At 35.4% G+C, this 12673-nt stretch overlaps 1 protein-coding gene across 1 annotated transcript in view; it reads right to left on the bottom strand.

The window, feature by feature from the left end:
* LOC131049616 (fumarylacetoacetase) overlaps positions 1-12673 on the bottom strand; it is a 109620-nt gene that overhangs the window by 23193 nt on the left and 73754 nt on the right. Inside the window, exons 6-11 of the mRNA XM_057983671.2 lie at positions 8597-8672; positions 7951-8050; positions 7667-7726; positions 7448-7518; positions 6401-6463; positions 6190-6254 (exon numbers count right to left, since the gene is read on the bottom strand). Of these exons, the coding sequence (XP_057839654.2) occupies positions 6190-6254; positions 6401-6463; positions 7448-7518; positions 7667-7726; positions 7951-8050; positions 8597-8672 (435 nt within the window). The remainder of the gene's footprint in view (positions 1-6189; positions 6255-6400; positions 6464-7447; positions 7519-7666; positions 7727-7950; positions 8051-8596; positions 8673-12673) is intronic.

The following is a 12673-nucleotide window of genomic DNA, read 5'->3' as shown; positions in this document are numbered from 1 at the left end:
AAGGAACAAAGTCCAAATATGGATACCTCTCACAAATTGAAGCTAAATCACGCAAAGATCTAAGCTTGTGTGTTTACTAATTGAGTCTAAAATTCTTCAACAACCTAAGTGATAGGACCAATGTCCATCTCCCTTATGTCATAATCTTCTGTTGTAATTTGATCCCTTGGTTTATCAAATTTGGGAATAGCCACTTGTACTTTTCGAGAGCCAGATGCATCATTCACAATCTTGGAATATTTCTTAGGCTTCTTTTCTTTATTTTGTTCTACTCTAGCAAGCAAAGTATCCAAATATCTAACCTCATCTACTATTGTCACTGATTTCTTCTTTATTCTTTCTCTCAACCATTCGGGTGCTTGATCATCCACCTCTCCTAAACCGGATTGCTGCTGATTACTCTCGGGGGCCATGAATGTGTCTTCATAATGTTCTTGATTTTGATTATCAACATCCATACCTTGTACTTCTTCATTTGTGTTGATTTGCTGATCATAAATAGGTTCTTCATTATGGGGTGGTGAATTGACTTCTTGATCCTCTTGCTGATTGGTATCATTAGATTCATTGACACTTCTCCTATCTTGTGTGTTTTGAATAACTCCTTCATCTTCTTGTGAGATGTTCTTTCCTTTCAAAGCTGCATTCATGTCTACAAAGATATTCACTTCCCTTCTAGAAGGAGTACTAGTGGTAGATGGAGTTCTTGATGACCTTTGCTTCTTTTCCTGAGCTCGATTATCATTCACCCTTTTTCTCTTCTTTGCTTGGGCTTGTGAACTTTCAGGAATTTCCCGTTGACTACTCTCCCCTTGTGTGTTCACTTCATTTCATGTGTTTTCATCTTCACTCTTCTGAATTCTCATATTGATAAGATGATGACTCCTCATTATCCATCCGATCATATGTCGGAGTGATACCTTTTGCTCTCAATTTATCAGCTTGATACAATGTCCACTTCTTAGTGTTGTCTAACACTACTTGATTTATGACTTCTGGTTGGGTGATCTCGGGAGCATACCAATCTATTGAAGAAAGAGGTTTGTCCTTTTCTTTTTTATAGTATGGTAATATCACATCTTCATCTCCCTCAATCTGCTCTGGTACCCGCAATACTCTTGTGTGCTTGATCAATTTAAGAGATAATCTTGAGTATGCTCTTTCTCTTATCTCAAAATCATCAGCTGCATTAGCCCAATGATCTTCAATATGCATGAAGTGGTGAAACTTCTCTTTATTCATTGTCATGATGTTATGATAGGGATCAAAGTTGCTCCTTGAGGTATGAATCTCGAGATTATAATGTTGTAGCTCTTCTTCTGATCCTTGTGCTGCTGAAAGGGTGGAGCATGTTTCAAGTGATTTTCCCACCATGATTGGGAAGGTAGTCTTAGCTTTCTTCTTTCTCTTCTCAATTGCATCATATTCCAATAGTTGCCTGGATACTTCAAACAACACTATCCTATCAGTAGGATATCTTGGTAGATGGTAGGCATATGAAGAGCATCCTTGTATCCTCAAATATGTGAATTTTGGAAATTGAGTATACCAACACCCATACTTCTTTATCAGCTTCATCGACACTTTAGATAGTCTAATATGAGTGCCCCCTTGTAATGTTCTCACAATATGCATGGTGAATGCATTGTTCACCCTCCTGAAATGAGCGACACGATTGTTCAAGTGCAATTGTGGATATGCATCATATGAGAGCATTTGCCCTTGTTCTGGTCCAACAGGTGCTCTACAATTCAAAACTTTGTACTTCCCAAATCTTGCCAAAATGTAGATTAAGTATGAACTCATATAAAATGTTTTAGTTTGTCCTACATTCTTCAATTGCTCATGTAGATTATCACTCACTATCTTGGCCCAATTGATTGTGTTAACACCTTTAGTCACTTCCTCTATGTAGTACCACATCCAAGATTCGTAGGATGCATTTTGTGGGGATCCCATAACTCTGTTAAACATCATTATAAGCTCGGTTGGTCCTTCCTTGAAATCTGATTTGAGGAGCATCTTCTTAGGTACTCTCTTATGACTACTCCATGGTTCTATCACTATAATCCAATTCTTGTTGAGGATGTCATCGCATATCTCTGGTTTGCTTTGGTATAGTGCTAATGCATCATCCTTACTCTTGTAAATGAGCTTGTTGTATGTAGGCACATTGAATACTTCAGCTATAGATAGCTCCGTGAGGTATGCTATCTTGCTCCCATTTGGTGCTACTATAATCCTCCTCTCCAGGTCATAATGCTTTGCACAATCTAGAACCCATTTGCTACATTGTACTGCTGGTGGGAAGCTTGCAATGTGAGCAATGTCATTCCTTGTGAATTTCTTTGCCATCTTCGAAGCGGTGTATTTGCTTCTACCAAACACTCGATCTCGAAAATCTTCCATATTAGCGTGCCCGAAGTTGGTGTCGCTGATCTTTCACCATTTGGAGGTGAGTTTAGTTTCAAAGAGTGTCTTTGAATTCGTTCTTCATTAGGACTTGCCTCTTATTTCCTCGTGTCTTCACTTCAGTCATTGGCCTGCAAACAAGATAATTTTGTCACCAAATAGATGTGGTTTTTGAAGTTTTGAGGAATGAGATGTGATAGATAAGAATGCTAGTGATATTCAATTTGACCAACAACTTATCTTACCTTTGCTAAGGCAAACAAAAACTTTTGTTAAAACTTGAAAGCTACAGCTCTTTGATAAAAATCAGACCTGGAAATGAGATAAGAACTAAGATTTTCAAACCTCTATAGCAAATTATCAAAACCTTAGGATTTATAAAAGTGGTTTTGGCAATAAGATGCAAGCTTACAAATGTTGATTTGCCAAATGTCAAGGTCTGATTTGATCTTATTTCGCCTTTTATATGCAGATGTAGATATGATGGTATACAGATTTTCACCAATCTTTGCCCAGGTTGCTTTCAAATTGAACTGAAAATGCTTCTAAGTCAGAATAAAAGATCTTCAAATCAATTACGCCTTCCCTGAAAATGTATTTTGATCAGTGAACTGTGAAATGATCAAAATCTGTTGCTAAAAATTGCTAATATAGATAGAATTCACCTTTCAAAATTGCTGATTCTGAGATGCAAATCAGAATTAAATTGCTCCTAGAGATGTAGTTCACTGGTCTCTTGTATTTGCAGAGCAGAATATTGTTGATTGACTTGAATGATGTTTTGAAATGAACAAGAATACTTTCTTATATACAGGCGTTGAGGGCTAGAGATGTGTCTTTTCATTTCTCCTTCCCATAGGCCGACTTGCATCTAAAAGAAAAAACATTTAATTTGCTCTTTGTTTGGGGAGCGCTCATCCTTGAAGGCCGGCTTCTTCATTTGCCTCATCATTTCGGCTTTTTAGCTATCCTTTACACCTAGTAATGTTGGCGGGTTTTTGAACTTGCTTTGCATCATTTGGTCTAGGTGGCCTATTGAGGCACCTTTGCAACTTTTGTTGAAGGCGGTGTTTTTAAGTACCTTTGCAATATTTGCTTAGAGGCGGCTTTTCAAGGCACCTTTGCAACATTTGATTGAGGCGGCTTTTCAAGGCACCTTTACAGCATTTGATTGAGGTGGCTTTTCAAGGCACCTTTGCAACTTTGGACTGAGGTGGCTTTCTAAGACACCTTTGCAACTTGCACACTTGGGCGGATTTTGAAGGCACCTTTGCAACATTTGATTGAGGCGGCTTTTCAAGGGACCTTTGCAACTTTAGATTGAGGCGGCTTTCTAAGACACCTTTGCAACATTTGATTGAGGCGGCTTTTCAAGGCACCTTTGCAACATTTGATTGAGGCGGCTTTTCAAGGCACCTTTGCAACTTTGGATTGAGGCGGCTTTCTAAGACATCTTTGCAACTTGCACACTTTGGCGGATTTCGAAGGCACCTTTGCAACATTTGATTGAGGCGGCTTTTCAAGGGACCTTTGCAACTTAAGATTGAGGTGGCTTTCTAAGACACCTTTGCATCTCATGGTGTGATCAGCCACACTGACTTGTTTTGGAAACCATTAGTGAATCGACCAATTTGGAGACCTTTGCATCTCACTACTTAATCGGCCAATTTGGAGACCTTTGCATCTCACTACTTAATCGGCCAATTTGGAGACCTTTGCATCTTTTAACTTAGTCGGCCCAATCAGCTAGCTTTGCAATCCATTTGTATTCCAAAGTTTTGTCAAGATCTTGAAACTAAGTTTACCAAATTTTCATCTCTAAGGCAAATCATGATTCAAAACTTCATCCTTTGTTGTCAAAACCTTCTTCACCGAATCGGCCATCAGGGGTTCATTTGCATTAATTCTTGACATTTCAATGTAGTTGGGACTTCCTTGATTCTCACTCCTCATGCTCTCTTCAAACCCTAATTGACCTAAGCTAAGAGACTTCGATGATCTCAATCTCTCCTTCATCTCTCTTAACTTATGAATATCATCTTTAGTCATTGCAATCGGAAATGCTCTAGGACAAGGAAAATCTTCATCTTGGAGTCTAATCTTAGAGTGCTAACCGTTTGATCGACTGACTACTACTGCTGGACGCAAAAAGAGGGAGGTCCTCATCTTTGATGGGGTGATGTGTGAAATGGTCACCACACCTTCCTTCTTCCTTTTTCTATCGCCCCCTCTCAAATGAGGTTCTCTTCTCCCTTTTATATCTCATGTTTGAGGGAGTCACAACTTTTCATTACATGACTTTTGACCATTCATTAACTTAATTATATTTAATTATATTCTTTTATATTTTAATTTTAATTTTATTTTTATTCTTTTGTATTTTAATTTTATTATTAAATATATTTCAAAGGGGGGACATTACATGTGCGCTCATGTAATTAGTGTATATGGTTTCATTTGTGCAGTTCTCCACCAAATAATATTTTACATTAATATTGTAAGTGGATACTAGAAGATTTTCTGCCAGATCCCTCATTAAGATCTACATCATTTATATCAATTCAATAGTTGCATGTTTTTCTCTAGAAGGCCTGCCACCAAACTCAACAAATTTATCTTCCAATTTTTGCATGAATTGTAAACCATGCAGCTTGCTGCCAATGAGTGAAATATAATTTTTTTGTTAACATCCTGGCTAAAGTATGCTCTCACCTTGTCCATCCAGATCTTGGTGATCAGAAAGTGTTAAGGATTGTGTTCTTCTTTTCAAATTTTGAAAAGTAAGCTAATATCCCAGCTATGGGCATTACAGTGTTATTCTAAACTGAATAGTATTCTAAAGTTTCTACCCACTTCCAAGCCTTAACATTAGTCCAAAAAAGATTTAACAAAGTTTACACCCTACATAATGCCACAATCCATTTTCTCAAATGTTAAATATTTTGCTAAATTGACTCACTGGAAGAAACTTATCATTCGTAAGCAGTTGTTGACATGTAATATATGAACTATCATGAGGTTTGAGAATCGGTCTGGAACACCCATATAATTTAAAGAGGACTGGTCCATCATTATATGGATATTAAAAATGAAGATCATCCTTGCATTATGTGGGAAGTTATATGGGAGAAAACTGCTTTTTTAAAATTTGAGCTTTACATTTCATTTTCCAAGGAAAACAATTTTTCTATGAGGCTTATGCAAAACAATTGTTAACTTGTGCGCTAACAGATAATTAAGTAATCTTCATTCCACAAAACAATGGATCAGTCACTGAAGGCATGTTCCAAGGCATGGAAGTCCAAATGGTAGGTGACTGAAATGACAACCAGCGAGGAAAAAGGATTGTTTGCCTGGGGAGAAATCACCACCAACCAGGGAACATTCCCCTAACCCTTAGATTAAAATGATTTCTCGTATGTTTCTTAGCTGAAAATTAATGGTTTTAATTTTTATCATTATGCACTCTGAAATATTGGTATAATCCTTTTTTTGTATGTCTTGTGTATTACTCAGGGCAAACTACTCTATACATTTTCTAGTGCTACCGGTTATAGCTTTTTTGTCCATATCATTTCTATGTTTCTATATTTTCTCCCCTGCTTTCTATCATGGTGATCTTCAGAAACTTAAGCTAAACCCTGAGTTTGTTTTTTTGTACATCTTGGTCATTTAATTTAACATAATTAACTCATTTTGAAAAAATAGAGATAAGAAAAGGGATGAAAAAAGAAAACCAATCAAGTTAAAAAGAAATGCAAGTAAAAATTCTCTTACAAGTGTTTTGCATTGCTTCTACATACAACTGAAGCTTTTTCCTCTCCTGCTGGTCTTATGGCAACCTTAAGAGAAAATAGACAAAATGAACAGAAATTCTGTACCAAAGATATTGTAATCATTCAAATAAGAGGATACCTCCAACTAATAATTAAAATTTGAAGCTAAAGTTACAATATTTTAACATGGGAATAATGAAATGTTCATATACCTCCAAGGGGATATCATAGCTTTGGCAGTTTTTTCCACTTAGATAGGCTGATGGGGGTGGATCCTGGAGTAAACGTCATAAATCTTTATTAAAATCTTAATTTCTGATTTTTTCTTGGACATGAAATTTTGACAAAACTTCACTTCTATTGACTAGTAAATACACGTAACATTGATTGATATTATAAACATTTGGGATACGAGTCAATATATATTAAATTAAAATATTTAAGCTTAAAAACTTGAGATCTAGCTGTCAACAAAGTAGAGAAACTGGATGAAGCAGAGAACTTCAAAAGAAACAATCTACAACATAACACCTATATGAGTACTGCGGTTCATACACTAGGACACCTAAGCGAGCTTATCTCCAAAAAGGGAAACAATCTAGAGATAAGAATGACAACTTAAAAGACTTCCTAAATAACTTAAGTTATTATGTTGCAATGTTATACTTAGGATACAGTAAAAATATTATACCAACAGTCATTTGTGATGGATATGCTTTAGGTGCTCCCTTGCATCTATAATTATAGAGATATTTCTACAGTTATATTTAATGCTTTTGGTTATTCGCTTCCAGAGTTGAAAATGGAACATAAACATTTTCGAACAAAAGTATGTAATGGAGCTTGGATATAAAATAATTGGTACTTCGATAGACATCATATAATAGTTCACATAAAGAGACCATGTAGGAAAAAAGAAAATGGAGTCGTGTAAAACAAACTTTGTAATGTTTCCAGCTCTATTTTCAATTTTCTAACTAACTAATTTTTTCTAACAAGCATCCTCCATGAGACTTAAGTATCAATAGTACACTTCTAAAATAAATATGAAAGGAGATGATCTTCAATAGATGTTTTTTAATGTATGATACAAGGCCAGAAAATTCCTGAGCTTCTTCAAAGAAAAGGATTCTTCACATGGTGAAAATATATGATGCAGGGCCGCCATATTCACAAGAAGAATCCAGTTCTGAAAAATAATAATTTGAAAATGTTCCAAATCTTCAACTATAGACTAAACAAAGGGACACCCACGTCACCTGGGATGGAGCTTCACAGGCAAATGGTTCTAATGCCTCCAGAGTTACAATCCAAGGTGAGATGCTTGTTCCTACAATTGTAAACAATAAAATAAGACTAATTTTACAATATTCAGTTACAGCATTGTGAAATTAGCATAAGCTAATTGGCAGCCATTTGGTTCTTACTTAAAAGGTGCTCTATTCTCCTACAGCAAATTAAACAATAGCTAAACATACCAAAGCTCTTTCCTAAAAAAGGTCCAAGAGGTTGAGCTTCCCATGCTTGTATGTCTCTGGCTGCAAATGCCATTTTCTGAGTAAGAATATGCTTTAATAACTTTTCCAAACAAAATTGGCCTAGAAAATATATTCACATTAAATAAAGTATCATTTAAATTGTGAAAGAAATAGCATTATTATTCCAATAAATAGTTTCTTCCATCTATTTTATTGCCACAATCTCAAGGCTTTCAGGAAAATTGAAAAGGGTCAAAAGGTGAATAATTGTTGTGAATGACTACCACTCCAATCATTCATTAAAACCAATCCGAAGATATGATCAGCTGCATCATCAATGTTCACAGATGTACCCAGCTCATTTCCCGGACCAACTAGCATAGCCTGGAAGAAAAATCCCCAAATCATCAACCAATATATATTGGATAAAACATGAAACTTACATATTTGAACAAGGGTCAAAACCTATATCCTTCTTACAATATGAGGAAAAATAAGACAATATGAAGAACTCAGAACAAGTAACAAATGACTCTAGACAACCAATGTAAGTATGACCTATGAATCCAAAGGCTAAATCCATACATTCCCTGCCTTCAGTTTCAAATATCTATTATAACCCCTTTGAGGCTTTCAGCTGTCCATGCTTTTAATTTTTTAATCTAAAGATCATGTTTTGCTCTAGGATACTATAATGACATCCAATTGCCACTTTTTGCAATTTTTTGAGTAAAATCATTTCTGCTATAATTTTCTATTGTTCTGCTCCTCATATCCAGAAAAAAATATTTTGTAAAGCTAAACTCGCTCCTCTTCCTTTCCCTTTAATAATTAAAGTTTGAACTTCCAAACAAATAAAATGTAAGCTGTGCTGTAGAATTTGTCATCGCTACTATATTTCATTTACTGCAAAATTGCCAAGAACTTTACCATTTCAAGCTCAAAATCAAGTTTTACACTTGGCCCAAAACCTGGTGGAGAATTACCAACTGGGCGCTTTTGTCCTCTGCAAAAATCAAATAAAGCTGATTACTTTTTAAGAGGTATTTTGATAAAGACAAGTCATATAATAGCCAAGAACAGACCATAGCTTTTAACTCACAACTGGAAGGCTGAGTCAAAATTATTTATCTATAGTCCAGTAAAATCAATCACATATCTGAGCACTTTATTCACCATCTAAATGCTATCAACCTTACTAAGGTTTAGTTTTCTAAGATAAAATTGGTGTTTTCAATATTATATCAAAAATACTGACACCACTACATGATCATGATTGAACCACCCAAGGCACCCTTCACACAAGATTCAACTTTGGTCATGGTAAATACTAAAACTACCTTGGAATCCATTAACATGAGAAGACAAATGCAAAATATTATAATGTCCACAGAATCCAAAAAAGTGGAATACAGATGCCAGAATTTACAATGATCTTCTAAGCCTGTAATAGGAAAGCAGGAAGTTAATTAGGAACTATAATTGGAGAATGTTGAATTTAGTTTGTTAGAAAATCCTACTGGGATTAGCAAAAACAGAAAAGATTTGTGAATAGGCTAAGGTGCTTGTTTAAGGAGAGTTTATCAAGTTTACCTGTGTCCACTTACACACCTTTTACCAAATGTTTGGATTTGAACAACACAATTTGAAATCAAAAAATGTGATAATAATATAATTATATATTTAGAATGAAGATGCCTAGAGACCATTTTAAAAATGTTACAAAGATTACTTGGTGAATATTAGATACAATATAATGTTTGAATACAGGCATTTTATTGTTTATGTTATAAATGTAATAGTTATAAATGTAATAACACCCATTTAATTATGTCTAAATAATAATTTCCAATTAAGTTACAACCACCTTGGAACTTCCCCACTCAATAACAAATACAAGACATTCTCATTGAAGTGTGTCATCTATTTCTCTAGAACTTCATGCAATCGTCGTTCCAACATTTGATATCAAAGCAAGGATGCCCTAGGAAGGGTACAATGTACAAAGCAAGGAAGTCCTCGGAAGGGTATGCTGATCCAAAGTGAGGAAGACCTTGTAAAGCTGTGCAGATTGATATAATGTCCCCTTTCCACCTGACCTTTAAGAATAATTAAATAATTAAAATTAAGTAGTCAAAGCTAACTTTATGTTATATTTTAAAAGACGACTATTTTAATTATTCAAAAAGGTCACAATAATAAAGTGTTTATAAAGTACATTAGTTCAGGACCAAAAAAGTAAGTTATTAAGTCACTTTAATGAAGCAAAAGGATTATAGGAGGCCAAAGAGAAGAAAGGGATTCATTTGGAAGTCTGATAATTTCTCTTTTTGAGATTTGTGCTTGTGGCCAAATTTCTACATAACCCCAATGGCTACTTGATGGATGAAAATCTGAACGGCTGAAGCTAAGGACGAAAACCCTCTACCTCAATAGAGCAATTCCATCCAGGGATCAACAGTGAGCTGAAGGTTTGGGATTTCAGGATGGAAACCCTCAGAATCAGTTGAAGCAATTTCATACAGAAGTTGCCTTTGTGCTGAATGCAAGTTTGAACATTTATAAACTTATTAATGATTTGTAGCAAATTGATAAATTTATGGAGTTTGTATTATTTCTCTTTCTTGTTTGTATCATTTAATACTTCTTGTAATGTCCCTACTTTGAAATATAATTTAATAATAAATTATAATAATAATAAAATTAAAATACAAAAGAATAAATATAAAAATTAAATTAAATTATAACAGAATATAATTAAAATTTTATTAAAGTTAATGAATAGTCAAAAGGCATGAAATGATAAGTTGTGACTCCCTCAAACGTGAGATATAAAAGGAAGAAGAGAACCTCATTTGAGGAGGGGAGAATTTGGAAATGAGAAATGCAGATCTGATTTAAATAAGAAGTGCAGATCTGATTGTGGAAGGTTGTGTCCCTTTCAAAGGGCAGAAATAATGAAGAGTTGCATTCTTTCAAAGGGTGCTAATGGTGAAAGGGCATGTCTCTTGCCAAAGGGCATACATGATGAAGAGGTGTGACCTCTCCTTCACACTGAGAGATATAAAGGGAAGGAATCAACAGCATCTAGTGACATCACCATTGATCAGATCAGTTCAGAACTGTTATTAAGTTACAGGCAGTAACATCTGTGTTCTTGGTGGTATGCATGGGGATGTGCTTAATATATGAACCCTGATAATGTTGTTATGCAGAATTTAGTAGTAATATTAATATAAACTGCAATATGTATGACAGTCATACTTTATTTCATATATATTCATAATACATGAGAAGTTGGTATACTTATAGTCTAAATCATGTTATTACTGTCAATATTTAAAAATATGGGGATGAGATGTTCCAAAGAGGGGCAATCTAAATCCAAGCAATAGGTTAAGTCCCAAGATGGGGTAAGATTCAGCGACCCATAAGCCTTGAGGGTATAAATCCAAGATAGGTAAGGGCTTGGATCTGTAAACTTTGAGGGAGCCTATTGTATTTGGTCTCTAAGTACTTTGGTAACATACATACACCCTTCTCCCTTGAAACTGAAGTAGTAGCAGGGTCTGATATCTATATTAAGAACTATGAATACTGAAATTAATCATCTAATGAGGAAAATAAATAAGCACTTGTTAATAACTAATAAATTGAAGAATATCAATGACTGGCTTCATGATTAGTCTCTCAATCAATTTTAGTATATTGAAATAGATTAATTATGTTAATCAGGTAGGGAGACATTACACTTCTTCTATTACTAGGTGCTCCCTTTCATGATCATCGGAAGTAGTGATTCAAGGTAACAGTTTGTTTGAAATGCTATCGTCCAAGCTGCATGATTGATGAATGAAAAGATTTAAAAAATTTTAGATGGGATTGATTAGTCAATGATTTATAAGGGAAATCATGACACGAGGAAATAGAGACCTGCAATTTGAGCTAAATCTGGGCGACTCTAAAGAAAGGACGTGGGTTATTTAAATATGGTGTCCTTCATTCAAATGTGGCCTGACAACAATAAGGCAATCGAATTCTCTTATCTTGGCCACTAGCTATTAGATTGAAATTTATACTTAAGGGGCAACACATACTCCAGGGGAATTGTGAATGTATGAGGAGCTACCATTAACAAATGATTTATATTTACCAATGCTGGAGAAGGCATCTAGAATAGTAAGACTTGGCAGCCGCGAGCAATATAGAGGTCTGAAGACTTGAAGAGCCGTGCTACAAAACAATACGTGAGGATAAGAATTAACTGGTAATAACGTTTCTAGAGTTCAGCAAATCAAACAAAAATCACGGGAGCGAATATCAGCCACTAGGAAACAAAAATAAGTCTTCCCTTGGTTGGTGCCACCTTATAGCTGCTGACTAAAAGCTATCAGAGTCATATATAGGCATTCGTTGGATCTTGAGTGGTGGACGCCACCATGGCACATGAGAAAATTAACAAAGTGAAAGAGTATAGGCGGTTTGGAGGATTTGTGGGAGTTTAAGAAACCTTGCCAGGTGTAACTGAACTCTGAAATTGACATATGAAGGTACTGAGCAGCATATATATGCACTGTGATTGGTAAACATTCAATCTGCAATAACAATCCCGTTCAGCAAATCAAACAAAAATCATGGGAGCGAATATCAGCCACTAGCAAACAAAAATAAGTCTTCCCTTGGTTGGTACCACCTTATAGCTGCTGACTAAAAGCTATCAGTCATATATAGGCATTCGTTGGACCTTGAGTGGTTGGACGCCACCATGGCACATGAGAAAATTAACAAAATGAAAGAGTATAGGTGGTTTGGAGGGTTTGTGGGAGTTTAAAAAACCTTGCCAGGTGTAACTGAACTCTGAAATTGACATATGAAGGTGATGAGCAGCATATATATGCACTGTGATGAGCAGCATATATATGCACTGTGATGAGCAGCATATATATGTTTTCAGATTTCCACAGTGGCTATATGAATGGACTGTCGCAGTATGGATAAACAGTGCTC

This window comes from Cryptomeria japonica, chromosome 10, assembly GCF_030272615.1.
Source record: "Cryptomeria japonica chromosome 10, Sugi_1.0, whole genome shotgun sequence".
Lineage (NCBI taxonomy): Eukaryota > Viridiplantae > Streptophyta > Pinopsida > Cupressales > Cupressaceae > Cryptomeria > Cryptomeria japonica.
This window is presented reverse-complemented; position numbering and strand designations above follow the sequence as displayed.